Genomic DNA, 13,780 nt, shown 5'->3' with positions numbered 1-13,780 from the left:
TATGAATTTTTTTCTGGGATTAAACTCCGACTCCTCAGAGAAAAGTAATGGGTGCTTTTATTGCCTGTGATAATTATGTTTGAATTTAACTTGTATATTAGCTCAGATGACTCGAAGTCATAGAGGTAATAGTCATTAGTGCACAAACCTGGCCTCTTCTGTTAGAAATCTCTTATATTTGAGCATGCCTGTACACAAATATTTATTACTAGTTTTCTTCATAATGTTAAACATTGCATCATTCTTGAATAATATTGGTATGTCCAAGAGTAAATGACATTAGTTTCCATACAGCAGCCATGGTGCTATAAAGGCTAATGACAGTGATTGACTGACCACATATTGATGGATCACTCAACCTTTATTTAATTGGTAAATATATTACTATTAAAATCTTTGTTCATTCTCAACTTTGGAAAACTGTGTGCTGTAGAGGAAATGATGTAAGCTAATTTAGCAAGTTCAGTGTAGACCAGACCTTCTCATTCTTTATTTCTTAAGTTTGTTTGGTACAGCCATTATGTTCCAAAAGGTTACTAATGTGACCAAGTGGCTCTTGGCGACAAAACTACGGTACTTTGGACCCATTTTTCGTTCTTTTTCAAATCCTTTTACTTTCCGTCACAAAACTAAACTCAACTGCATTTAAACCCTCCCTAATCTAAGCATATTTAAAAGCAATACATATAAAGAAATTACCCATTTGATTCTCTTTATTGGGTTGATGATGTTTTTTTTAATGATGATTCTTTTTAAAGCCGCCTCCTCTTTTTCTTCTCTTAACAGTGCCTCAAAAAATGAAATTTGTGTACTTTGCCTCCTTTTCAAAATTATTTTATATTTTCTTTCATGCCTAGAGCGTAATCATACATGAGTAAAGATGCATGTATCTGAACAGAAATGCATATTTATCTATATATAAGTATGTATGCAGTATATATGAAGATATAGTATATGACAGTATAAAGTAATTACGGTGGACAATGTGATTAAAACATAAATCTTTTAAAATAATAATGAAACTGAGTTCCAGAATTTGTTTATAAAAAAGTGTTTTGAGGTTGGAATGGTGTTCATTCTTTAAAGGATTCCATGAAGCAATTCCCGCATAACTTGGCAAAACGAACTGTATTCCAAATTCTGTTTGAAGAGAGCTTTTAACGAAACGAAGATAATACTTGTTCAAACGCTTATCCAAAGAAATAAAGTTATGATTTTTGGAATGACCTCCATCTCTCCAAGTGGGAATCTAATGATTTTTAAAATAAATATATTATCCCTAACAGGATTGCTTTCAACTAAAAAGAAGATTCAGCTTAAACAAAGCTCCAACATTGAATACGAGGGAGGGATTGATGTGTTCTGTAATTTTGATTTGGTGGGTTTTTTTTATGATGATGTGGTCTTCGAAATGAGAGACAAATAGCGTCAAGAATGGAAGGCAAAGTTGGTATACACACGATTTTTAAAACTCCCACGACTTTTTCCAGTTTTAGGGTCCATATTATACCTTAATTCCAACGAACTTCTACCTCTGTTCTGTTTCCTGTCTGTAACGGAAGAGGAACTTCCCCCCTTCTCTTTTTGTTTCATTCCCTTCTCTGTACATTCACTAATATTATTTCCTTCAGAAACTACAACGAAAAAGAGTTGAAAATTGGGAAGACAATTAAGCTCCCAGATTTGGTTCTGTTCTTCTCGGTTCTCATTCTGCTTCAGAATGTTGTAACTTCTGCGATCATCAATCTAATCTTAATGCTAATCAACAATTCTTGATGATGAATCACAGTTCGCTTAAAAACCGACGTTCCTAATCCCACCAGCTTTAGCCTGCTGAAAACATCCTCTTCCTCTCTTCTCCGACATCCCTTCCATATAGCTTTTCACCTCTGATTTTATCATCTCCTGCATCACCGCCATTAAATCTGCACTGAAAACTCCAAGCCCATTCTTTTTCTCGTGTGCCCCACCACCGCCTCTTGTATCAAGCTGCGCTGCCTTTGTCAGCTCCGATGCCGCCATGCTTTGTATTTGAGCAAATGCCGCCATTAGAGGCGCCTGCGCTGTTGAACCACTTCCGCTGCGGTACAAGCCGTTTCCGACGCCGCTCGCACCAGGTAGAGATAACGACAGAGACGTCGCCAGGTCTGTAGCGGGGGACAGTGCCGATTCTCCAGGAGGTATAACACTGCCGGTTCTGGCAACAGGGCGGTAGACGGTCGGAGACATAACAGGAACACTAGAGTCGCTTATATCAGATCCTGATGGACTCCCGGGGTTCATGTATAGCCCGTTAACGGCGGCGCCGGCGCTGACCGATTTCTTCATAGGTTGGCTGTTTGGATCCGCTTCAAAACCCTCATTCATCATCGACGAACACTTCCTCTTCAGCGTCGAATTCCAGTGGTTCTTAACGGCGTTATCCGTCCGGCCATAGAGAAGCCGAGCAATGGTAGCCCATCTATTGCCGAAGTTAGCATGAGCTCTGATAATGGTCTCGTCCTCCTCCGGCGAGAAGGGGCGGTGCTCCACCTGAGGAGAGAGCTGATTGCACCAGCGAAGGCGGCAGGACTTACCGGAACGTCCGGGAATGGATTTGCTGATGAGGGACCAATTGCGTGGACCATGCTTCTGGACCAGTCCACGGAGGGCGTCGTCTTCCTCAGGACTCCACGGACCCTTGATCCGATCCATCTCTTAACTGGTAACCGCCACGAACGATTAGCAATAGAATGATTTTAAAAAAACATGAAGATCGAGATACTGAGGTTTCGATGGGTGTAGGAGGTCAGGTCTGTTTGTTTGGCTCGCTTCCTCTATTTCTCGTTGCGTAGGGTTACTGGAGCAGGAGACGGCTAGGAGGTGGGGTTCTTATAAAAGAGATGAGACGGGCAACCGAGTAAGCCGGTGGCCTCGTTTCGAAGCAAATAAGACACGTTCCGGTAAGTGCCACTGCGGTTGCGATACAGCTGGCAATGAACACGCGTCGCGTTTTAACCTGCATTCAATTTTATAACAAAATCTCTCGCTTTTAATTTTGCTTTTCTTTTATTTTTGTTTTTTCAGTTTCTTTCTCTCTTTCAGGAAAAACAAAAAAAAAAAAAAAAAAATTGAAAATTGAAAAAGATAACGCTCGTCAATGGCGCGTGCGCGATACCGCGGCAAACCTTGTGCTGCAACTCTTTCTGTGCCTCCGCCTTCAATAATTAACACCAATCCACCTTCTATCCTCGCCGTCCACTTTTCATTTTTCAATTCCACGTGTGCGTAATCCCACTTGCCACGTCTATAATCGTTCCACCTTCATTTTGATCACCGGCCATAACAGTTTTGATTTTATTTCTTTTATATATGTGTATATATAGATACAAATTAATAACAATTTTTTTTATTAATAAATTCATTTAACACATATAATTAAGGCCAAAAAGTAGTTTTTAAAAACATCGCCATTTTCACTCATTAATTACATAGATGGTTTAATTATTCTAATTACCCCTTCATTTATGATTGGATTTTATATTTCAACTTTGTATTTTAGTCCTTTGATAATTCTTAATTAATATCTGAATATATCATTTGGTCAATTAATGGAAAAAAAAATAATGTAAAAATATCTACCCATTTAATAAAGCTATTTTTTTAAAAATAGAAAAATGAAAGCCACATAATATTTGGATGGACTAAAAACAATGATTAAAAATTGGCTTGGTCCAAAGTAAGGAGTAGTCGCTCTCCCACTTTGATACTGAACTCCCATACCCATTGCATCATTTCTCTATTTCAATTATTATTCATTAAAAAAAACAAAAAAAAAAAACTGCATATTCGATTGGTTTATTTCCAAAACTTTGAAATTATTTAAACATTGTGACATAGTTATTTGTATTTATAAACTAATATTATTTTAAGTATTGAAAGGGTAATAAAATAAGAGAAGCTTGAGAGCGAAGATAAATGGGAGAGAGGTAAAAAAGAAACGTCTCTGACTCCCCCACTTTGACTCCTTTCGCCAGCCTGTCTACCATTTTCTTCCACCCAATTTTTAAGATTTTTTTATTTTTGTGGAAGCTTAAAAATTAAAAGAAAAAGAGAAAGAGAAAGATATGATGATGTGGCACAAAACGACAATTAGGGACGCCGAATCGGGGAGCGAATAATTATTATTGCTGCATTTGTGTCAGTACAGGCTGTAAACCTTGGCAATATCATCACCTCCACCACTCTCCCGCGCCCACGTACTTAACTAACTTTCCCAACTTTTTTTATCGCACCGACACCCGCCGGTCATGCTTCCTATCGTCTTTTCCTTTTACTTCTCTCTCTACGCTATTTTTTTTTTCCTTTTTTAAAAACACTTTCGACCCAGTGCTAAATTTTAATATGTAATATTTAGTTTTTTCACACCTTTCATTGAATTTCATTCACTTTTTTACTACTTGGTTTGGCGTTTGTGGCGTAGGAAATTAACAAAAGAAATTGATATTTTTAAAAAATATATATTAGGACACAATTATAAAAGTAAATGAGACATGAACGAACGAGTAGCCTCATGTTATTAAAATATCTCTGTACGATATATATTATTTGATTTTGCACCTATCATTGATTTAGAGCTTGGTGCGCTTGGATTTATATAAAGAGTTGATTTAAATTTGAATGTTTATTATAATTTATAGAGTAAACATTAAAAATATAAAAAGGACCAGTAACGGTAAGGTATAGAGGCAAGAAAGAAATACGGAGAATGAAATAATTGGGTTTGTAAGGGTAATAAGGGGCAAAACAGCTGGAAAACCTCCTAACTACTCATCCCCCACTTCCTCGTTACCATTTTATTTATTTATTTATTCTCTCTCACGTGCTCTCCTCAACCGTACAGCGTACCCACGTGCGGCTTTGCGCCCTCTGAAGGCGGCACACCAACACACTTGCCATTTTCCTTTAGTCGTTTTGCCTTTGCCCACGAGGACATTAAAGTAATTCCCACCACCAGGGATCTGCTTGCCGTTTGGCACCGGAAAATCTTTGTATTCTAATATTATATATATATATATATATATATATATTTTTGTGTAATCAAATATAATAAACACTGTAATTATCTCCCCGGATCTTAAGCACCCCATCAACCACCACCCATCATATTTTATTTATTTATTTATTTATTTATTTATTTAATTATCCTAAATCCAAAAACGAAATCATTGTCCATTAATTGGAATTTAAGATTTAAGTCTTTTTTTGAAACGTTTAAAAATTGGAATATTTGGTGGGTAAGATGAGAGATTATATTTGAAAAAAGAAAAAAAAGTAATGGCACGTGGGAAGGGAACGGTTGAGGAGGCTTCTTTGCACATGTACGGAGTCGGTATGGGCAAGCAAAACCGTTTGACCTTGTTTCTTTTTTAAAAAACAAAATGTATTTAATTTTTTTAGAGATAATTGCAACAAAAAGAAAAAAAAAAAAAAGAGTTTGTAATGAGTTGAATGCATTTATATATGTAGTGAAACTAGTGAAAGAGATGAGATAAGATTGGGAAGGCCACGTCATGTGATTCGCTAGCTGTAACGCATTCAGGTTTTGTGATTAAGTGATACGTGATTGGGTGAAGAGGGTAGGAGTAGGAGGAGCCATAATGGACCTATTTATTAGTCTTCATTCACACAATTCTATATGTTTTTGCACAAATCTCTATACATTTATTTATTTTTCATTAAAATCATTTTGTATTTAATACCTTTTTAATCTTTAAAAATTCTAGCAAGTATTTTAATTTTTCTTTTATTTTACTGGTGTCTCTTAATTTAAAAATGGGTATGGCGGTTTGTTTAATGTCTCCGCCTTTGTTTTCTTCGCTCAAATGCTTTATTGAATATTAAAAAGAGTGGCTTCTTTTGGGCCGCAGTCTGGCCCATGTTCTTCATCCTTCTGTGAAGAGATTTGGGTATCAGTAGAAATGGCGGTGGCTGTCTCCATTTCTGCGATCGATCCCAAACTCTACATCTTCCACCACCACTTTGTTTTCGGATTTCGAGTTTTGTATTACAGTTTTTATGGGACTCTGATTTTGAATGTAAATGGGGTTGATGTTGATGGCCAGGGGAGGTGTATTTGTACGGAACGTCGGCGGTAGTGCGAGTGCCGGAGGATCTAGAGGAGATTGCGGCTACTCCAGAATCGATAAGCGTTCTAATGAGAGTTTCCAAGACTGTGTCGAGCCGAATGGAGGAGAAGAGGCGGAATTGAAGGCGGAGTAATCTTGCTGTGTACGGACGGCGGTTTGCCGGGGATCAAATTTCACTACATTTCTAGTCTATATCCTTCCAAATGGTATAATTTTCTTTTCAAAACCCATATTTTAATAATTTTGAAAAAACCACGATTTATGTGAAATAAATAATAATAATTTAATTTGCATAAAAATTTCTCAATTACAAAATACATCTTAATGGGCTGGCCCAAAAAGTTACTGTTTTCCGGTATAGTAGAGGGGCCCAATAGGCCCATGTATAGGTGGGGCGACCGCTCCTGACGGCGTGACGTTTCATTTTGAATTATTAGAAATCCCGCTCCTCCTCCTTTTTTAAATTCCCCTCCTCAGGGAGCCGTTGGCAACCGACCCAGTTCCATTGTCTTCGCGCCTGCAACTCCAGAGAGAAATAGTTTCACAGCCGGTGACAAAGCCCGACGAGTTTTTGTGGGAGAGATTCAGAGCCCTAAGAAATGGCGACAAACATTGGGATGATGGATTCTGCGTATTTCGTTGGAAGATCTGAGATCCTCGCGTGGATCAACTCTACTCTTCACCTTAATCTTTCCAAAGTCGAGGAGGTTTCTCCCGAAACTCCTATGGCGTTACTTCTTTTGTTCGTATTTGTTCTGAGCTTTTTTTTTTTTGGAAATTCTGTTTATTTGACCCTTGTTATGGATTCTTGAATTGTAGGCATGCTCTGGTGCGGTTCATTGCCAATTGATGGATGCGGCTCACCCAGGGATGGTGCCGATGCACAAGGTCAATTTTGATGCGAAGAGCGAGTACGAAATGATCCAGAATTATAAGGTCCTCCAAGATGTGTTCAACAAATTAAAGATCACCAAGGTATCCTTTTTAATAACCCCCTTTGGTATTATCCATTATTCCTACAACTTCACAGATTAATTCTGTTTCTGTAAGAAATATTCCAACTTATTATGATTTTGGATTGGGTTCTTTATATCTGCTCTGTAGTTGATCTGTACTTAGTTACTGTCTTCCTTGCAATGTTGTAGCATATCGAGGTGAGCAAGCTTGTGAAAGGAAGGCCCCTTGATAATCTGGAGTTCATGCAGTGGATGAAGCGTTATTGTGATTCCGCCAATGGAGGTGTTTTGCAGTGGTAATCTGGTCTATTACCTGCTACAGTTTTCAATTAACCAATATTGAGTTTTTGTTTATAAGGGTTGCGGTAACCATGCTACTTTTAACTCATAATTACTTAATCTGACCCCTTTTGGAGCTAACATGCAAATATTTGATGATTTGAACCAAGTAAATTCACAATGGTCAACTTCAATGTTTGAAAAGTGATGATCATAAAGAAGTTATTAGTCTGTTAATATTAGATCGTCAAATTACACTACAACAGTTCATATGTTGATGGTTCAATTTTGTTTTCTTTTTAGTTATAATGCTTTGGAAAGGAGAGAAGCATCCAAGGGTGGAAAGGACGCAAGCAAGAAGAGCACTACATCACATTCTTCTGCAAAAGGTTCAACAGCTGCTGCATCCAGGGCTCAGGTCTCTCAGAATGCTCGGAGAAATGAGGCATCAGTGAACTCTGGAAATCAGGTAGCAAATGTTTCAAAACCTCCATCCAATGGAGTATCTGCATATGATGAACAGGTATCTTCTGAAGCTGCGTGAACTTTGATAATATGGACGAAAAGAAACTGGAGAGTGCATATTTACTTACTAATGTAAAATGCAGATCACGACGTTGAAACTGTCGATCGACAGCCTTGAGAAAGAGAGGGATTTCTACTTTTCTAAGCTAAGAGATATTGAGATACTCTGCCAGAGTCCACAGATTGAAAGTTTGCCTGTACTTGTTTCTGAAATTCTCTGTTTTGTATCTGCATTTTCTTCGGTCTATTAGAATTCCAAGCCCATGAAGTTGAGCGTTTTGATTTCGTTTCTTTTCAGGCTGTAGGAGCTATAAGGAAGATACTGTATGCTGTTGATGATGATGCATCAGTGGTGGCAGAAGCTCAAGCTATGTTGTCCGTTCACCAGAAGGAAACGATAGATCTTTTGAGTCCAATTGCTGAAGCGTCTGATGAGAAGCTAAGTTTAGAATCCCAGAAGAGAAAAAGTGTAATCAATTTTGATGTAGACGCTGTTGGCATGACAACTTTGTCTCCCAGGCGGAGGGTATCTGATGCTTCTGATGTTCATTGCAGTGGGTCACCCCTTATGACATACTGATCGAGGCATTCTTTTGTAACCGTGCAATTCCTCAACTACTATTCTAGAGTTGTTCTTATGTGTCCTGTTTGTTCAGAACGTTTTCATGTGGTTGTTTTTAATGAAGAATTGCTGGAAGACCCTGAAATGAAACAACCCAACTCTATGGGTTCGCTCCTTTTCCTCTTCCCGCTAGCTAACCCAAGAATTCGTCCAAGTAGTTCATATCAATTAGATTCAGTTTTTAAATGTTTCAAAACCCCATTTTAATAAATATTCCACCGTTGGAATTGGTACTTGGAATTTGACATAAATATTTTTTATAATTCCCTTTTTATTATTAAAAAAATTCCCTTTTATTTTCTTTTTAATAAATTTGAAAAGTAAGAAACATGGAAATACATTTCAAAGTTTGTTTTTTTAAATTTAAATTTCAAAGTTTTGATCTTGGAGTAATTTTTTTTTTTATTAATTTAGCCTAAAAATAAAAAATGAAAACAATAACATAAAATTATTTTAGGTTTACGTTTATCCAACCCGAAAACCCGACCCTAATGCCGGTCGCTTCTTCTTTATCAACAGCTCCCTCGAAGACATAGGCAGACTCCGCGGCGGGAACGCACCCACTCTTTTCGCAGTTGCAGTCGTACTTCGAATTCCGGAGCGTTTCCAATGGAGGACAAGATCTCTACAGCAGAGAAGAAGGTACTCACTTTGTTCTTCAACCTGTCTTTACCATTTATGTGCTGTTACTTAATTGGTCCGCAGGGTGTATGCCTAGTATTTTGTGGAAGGCTGGAGGCGGCTAAATCTGTATAAAAAGCTCTTACCTTTTCTTTTTTTTTTTTCTCTTTGTAGGTGCTTGTCGAGATGGTGCGTTTGACCCAAAAGCGAGGAATGAGAGGTAGTGAAGGAGACTGGAAGGAGTTTCTTATCAGTCGTGACCCTAAGTTCGGGGCTAGCATGTGCGACCCGTCTAAGAGGCCCAATGATTTGTTGATTGCTTTTCTCAAGACATTTAGCAAAGAGGATGATTTGATGGTAACGAATCGTTCTCTGTCTATCACAAACACTACGGGAAGTTTGTGTTATCTGCTTTCTCAACTCTTGTTATTTTCCAAACTAAGACTGACATAAATCACGTGTATGTTTTTGTTATCAGTTCTTGGATAAAATTCTCCAGTGTAACGAGAAGCGCAATGTTGTGAAGCAAGTATCGCAGAAAACTTCCGACAATGAATCACCCGAGCAGGTGGGGTTCTTTTTGCTGGAGGATCAATACCCACAGCGACGAATTTTTCTATCTTAGTTACTTATATTTGATCATTTCAATATTTTCCTGAAAGTATTCCACATGTTTTCTATTGCACCACTTCCTTTGAATGTTTCACTTATTAGCTATTTTTCCTTTCGTAATCATGCTACTTCTGCAATGCGCAAAACTTGTGACAGGTGATCTTGAGCTTGAGCTCTTTCAGGCGTATAAATGAAACCTTAATCTGTTTGTCTCGAATTATTGACATGCTCATTCATAGCATTTGGTCTAATTGTTCCAGTAATCATTATGCAAATCCATCGTTTACTAGTACAGTCAACTTATCCTAGTTTATTATCGACTTTCCTTGTATTATTTTTATTTTATTTCCATTCGTTTGTATGTAATTCTCTTGTAAATTTTTTTAACCCATCATTATGGCCGTGCAGAGGCTGGTTCGGCTTACACTCGAACACCCACAGTATCCATTAGAATATTCATTCCCATCATATGAGAAGGTAGGATGTCAACTTCTGTTTTGTGCGCAATCTTTTACCTGTTTTGTTAATGGACTAACAAACTTTCCATTTTAATATGTAATGTTTTCTATAGTTACCAAGTTATTGCGTATCTTTCTTGAATTGTGTTGACTTGTGGGTCTGATTTTGAAGGGATGGATTGTTACAAAATTCAGTCAAAAGTCTAAAGCACTGAAGTCAAATGCAATATATGCCATTGATTGTGAGATGGTTCTCTGCGAAGATGGAACTGAGAACTTGGTGAGGGTTTGCATGGTGGATCGCGACTTACAAGTATGCTCTTGATCTTTATGTCTTCTTGTAGGCTCTATGCGCACCTCCGTTTATACACACACACATAATGAAAAACAATGGTACTATATGTTTGCTAGTATATAATATTTATGATCTCAATAGATTTTCTCAAACCTTTTATGATGAGTGTAGAGATTTCTCTGTAGGTGAAAATTGATGAACTTGTAAATCCTAGAAAAGCAATTAAGGACTACAGAACTGATATAACTGGAATTTCTCCGGGGGATTTGGATGGAGTTACTTGTTCTTTGGTTGATGTTCAGGTATTTGAGTTTGTTTCGTTTGAGGATGGTTCACTCTTGCTTGAACATGTATGATCTAATATTCTTTGTTCAAATTGTAGAGATCCATTACAAAATTATTGTCACATGGAACTATTTTGGCAGGCCACAGTCTGAACAATGACCTGCAAGGTAATCTAAGAATGATCATCAGTATTTGTTTTCCTTCAATTCTGTAAGGGCCATATTTTTTATTTTTCAAGTTCATCTATACTTCTCCAAAAGTTTCAATTTCATTAAAATTTATGTGTTAAGGTTTTTTACTCTACTTCTTAAGTTGAGTATACGTAATAATTTATTTATAAATAGACGGAGTTGCAGTAAAATATATTTAATTGTATTGTAGTAACATTTTGTTTAATTTGATGGAAGATGTATGAATGTAACATTAAAAATATATCCACCTCGTTTAATTAAATTTGTGATATCTTACCCAACTCAAACTAGGTTGCTATTGCAAAAAATTGGACCTTAAATTATACCATACTAATGACTAGTCGCCTGTTTTTTTTAAAGGATTCTATCTTAAGATTTTCATGTCCTCATACCTTTAATGTTTATTGATGTTTATTGACATAAAAACTGAATTAAAACTAGTCATGTATGGGACCTTCGAATGCACGAGCATATGGATTCCCATGTTGAATATCCAAATTCCTTGCACACAAATGGCTTCTTGAAAATTGTGTGTATTGCGTACCCTGACATTTGTTTATTCTCTGTCCTTTGTTCTTTTATTACTACAGCACTTAAATTAGATCACACGAGGGTGATTGACACTTCATTTATCTTCAAGTATTCCAATGGATCTATCTATAGAAGACCTTCTTTGAATAAGCTGTGTAAGGCACGTGTAAAATAAATGTTTTTCATAGTTCATGTTATTGAGTATTTTTATTTCTGCAAGGGCATTTATTTGCCTAATTGAGAGCATTCGTCTCTCATAGTTCTTTTTTTTTTTTTTTTTTTTTTTTTTTTTTTTTTTTTTTTTTTTTTTTTTTTTTTTTTTTTTTTTTTTTTTTTTTTTTTTTTTTTTTTTACTTTGGCAGTCTGTCTTGGGCTATGATCTTCGGGAGGAGGGTGCTTCACATAATTGTCTGGATGATGCTCGTGCTGCCATGAAACTTGTTCTCGCAAAACTTGAGAGTAAAGCTGATGATGTGATTGCTATAGTTGATGAGGATGTAAGAATAGGGATTTTCCAACCCAATCACAGTAGAGCTTATGTTTGTGCTCATATATTAATATTAGTTTTTCTTTATATACTGCAGACACCTCAAATTGGTATGGAGAAGTTACTTCTTCATCGAATACCGATTAATGTACCAAGTGAAGCATTAGCTGGAGTTATTCCTGGTGACTTCACCATTGAACTCAAGGTTGAGTATGCTACATTCAATTCATATGGATCCATAGATATACATTACTATTAAATTTTTGTGATAATCTCCATGTCATATACATAGTCAATAGTTTTTTAATGCACAACGTAAATCCAGTCTCTCTATTGAGCTCAAACCTCCGATGATTTCCACGAAAAGATCATGCACACAGTTCACTACTGTAGGTTTAGGATCCAATACACTTTTGAATGATAGCTTATTGAATGGGTCCTTTATGGATTAAGAAAGTTGAGCGGCTGGGGTGGGGTTGTGGTGCGAAACTATAAGTTGAGTGGCCAGGCAAGTTATCTCTTAGCTGAGCAGTTTAACTAGTGAACCAAATATCTATTGTGTAAACAAGATGATCCATTGTGCAGTGTCTATATTCTTCTCCACCTACCACCTTTTATCAATGAATTTTATGTTTTGACGATTGATTTTCCAACAGCCACCTAAGAGAGGTCAAGGGGGGGATATATACTCTGCATTTGCGGTTTTTAAGAATTCCAAGGAGGCACGACAAGCATTCGAACAGATTGAAGGTAACCCAAATGAGGTAATTGTGAACGCACACATCTCTATTTTTATGTGGAATGATTTATTTTCTTCATTTGTTATGCTTTCCTTGTTCCCTTATAATACTGACAGTCTGACACTCAATACTTTGCCAAATCCTCACCAAATTAGTTCATCATATTCCAAACTGGGAAATGGGAAATAATTTGAGCACAATTGCCTGGTTGGTTTTACTGATTATATTATCCACTCCTGCCATACAATCAGGACTCATCTGGACGCCCACAAAAGCTTGTCAGGTTTCAACGTTCAGGGTCCATTGTCAGTATCTTTGTTCGCACAATGGGAGCAAATGATTTTGCTGAAAAAGTATCATCGAGAAAGAGGGACCTAGAGGTGATTGAAAGCCTAGTAATGTCCAAAAAACAGAAGACTGACCAGAAAATTGAAATGGAGACAATTTCAAACTCGAGTAGATGTTGCAACCATGTGGAGGAGGTTGAAAGGTTGAAGCAAGAATTGAAACAAAAGGAGGACTCGAGTCACTGTTGTGATCACTTGAAAGAGGTTGAGAGCCTGAAAGAAGACTTGAGAAGGAAGGATTATGAACTTAGTATCCTGCGTAAAGCTATCACCGTGGGGAAGAAGGAAAACAGGAAGAGAAAAGGAAAGAAGTAAATTTTGCTCTGGATCAACTCTATCTTCTTCTGATTAATTTTTTACTTGGAAGGCGTTGGGGAAGTTATGCAAAGACTCGGATTCAGTGTTGTAGATTATTTAGTCTCGGTTGTCTTTAATTTTGTTGAGGCAGTCTTATCTCAGACAGATGAAATGCATCAGAGAAGGATATAATCCAGTGTCATATTATATGTGTGAAATATCAACCTCGAGTCACATAGAGAGTGGGTTATATCGAATCTAGAATGTTACCTAGTCTAAATGCATGACACCTCATCCATAATACATTCCTCGATGGGAGGCCGAACTTGCATTGTTGATGAATCCATTCAACTAAAACTAACATAAAGTATACATCATTCAACTAACATAAAAAAGTTTGTTTGGA

At 37.0% G+C, this 13,780-nt stretch overlaps 3 protein-coding genes across 3 annotated transcripts; 2 read left to right on the top strand and 1 right to left on the bottom strand.

Moving 5' to 3' along the window:
* Nucleotides 1–1,363: 1,363 nt before the first annotated feature.
* LOC111477858 (transcription factor MYB44-like) lies at nucleotides 1,364–2,856 on the bottom strand. Its single transcript, XM_023121795.1, has one exon. The coding sequence runs from the start codon at nucleotides 2,692–2,694 to the stop codon at nucleotides 1,795–1,797; it is 900 nt and encodes a 299-aa protein (XP_022977563.1). The 5' UTR covers nucleotides 2,695–2,856; the 3' UTR covers nucleotides 1,364–1,794.
* A 2,939-nt stretch (nucleotides 2,857–5,795) lies between these two features.
* On the top strand, nucleotides 5,796–8,595 carry LOC111477857 (microtubule-associated protein RP/EB family member 1C-like). Its single transcript, XM_023121794.1, has 7 exons — nucleotides 5,796–6,334; nucleotides 6,606–6,835; nucleotides 6,948–7,103; nucleotides 7,274–7,380; nucleotides 7,667–7,886; nucleotides 7,972–8,085; nucleotides 8,187–8,595. Exons 2-7 carry the CDS (start codon nucleotides 6,728–6,730, stop codon nucleotides 8,466–8,468), a joined length of 987 nt encoding a protein of 328 aa, XP_022977562.1. The 5' UTR covers nucleotides 5,796–6,334; nucleotides 6,606–6,727; the 3' UTR covers nucleotides 8,469–8,595.
* A 420-nt stretch (nucleotides 8,596–9,015) lies between these two features.
* On the top strand, nucleotides 9,016–13,675 carry LOC111477856 (small RNA degrading nuclease 3-like). The gene is made up of 12 exons (XM_023121793.1): nucleotides 9,016–9,152; nucleotides 9,306–9,488; nucleotides 9,610–9,699; nucleotides 10,152–10,220; nucleotides 10,374–10,514; nucleotides 10,682–10,798; nucleotides 10,879–10,948; nucleotides 11,563–11,663; nucleotides 11,866–12,000; nucleotides 12,088–12,195; nucleotides 12,647–12,754; nucleotides 12,982–13,675. Exons 1-12 carry the CDS (start codon nucleotides 9,120–9,122, stop codon nucleotides 13,390–13,392), a joined length of 1,566 nt encoding a protein of 521 aa, XP_022977561.1. The 5' UTR covers nucleotides 9,016–9,119; the 3' UTR covers nucleotides 13,393–13,675.
* The last annotated feature ends 105 nt before the right edge of the window (nucleotides 13,676–13,780 follow it).

This window comes from Cucurbita maxima, unplaced genomic scaffold (assembly GCF_002738345.1).
Source record: "Cucurbita maxima cultivar Rimu unplaced genomic scaffold, Cmax_1.0 Cma_Scf00004, whole genome shotgun sequence".
Taxonomy (NCBI): domain Eukaryota; kingdom Viridiplantae; phylum Streptophyta; class Magnoliopsida; order Cucurbitales; family Cucurbitaceae; genus Cucurbita; species Cucurbita maxima.
The sequence above is the reverse complement of the archived record's forward strand: the minus strand, read 5'-3'. Positions and strand labels throughout refer to the sequence as shown.

Coding starts and splice junctions, on each gene's coding strand:
- LOC111477858 (XM_023121795.1), bottom strand. CDS start 2,694: ATGGATCGGATCAAGGGTCCGTGGAGTCCTGAGGAAGACGACGCCCTC.
- LOC111477857 (XM_023121794.1), top strand. CDS start 6,728: ATGGCGACAAACATTGGGATGATGGATTCTGCGTATTTCGTTGGAAGA. Junction 7,104..7,273: donor ACAAATTAAAGATCACCAAG/GTATCCTTTTTA, acceptor GCAATGTTGTAG/CATATCGAGGTGAGCAAGCT. Junction 7,887..7,971: donor TATCTGCATATGATGAACAG/GTATCTTCTGAA, acceptor TGTAAAATGCAG/ATCACGACGTTGAAACTGTC.
- LOC111477856 (XM_023121793.1), top strand. CDS start 9,120: ATGGAGGACAAGATCTCTACAGCAGAGAAGAAG. Junction 9,153..9,305: donor TCTCTACAGCAGAGAAGAAG/GTACTCACTTTG, acceptor TTCTCTTTGTAG/GTGCTTGTCGAGATGGTGCG. Junction 9,700..10,151: donor ACAATGAATCACCCGAGCAG/GTGGGGTTCTTT, acceptor ATGGCCGTGCAG/AGGCTGGTTCGGCTTACACT.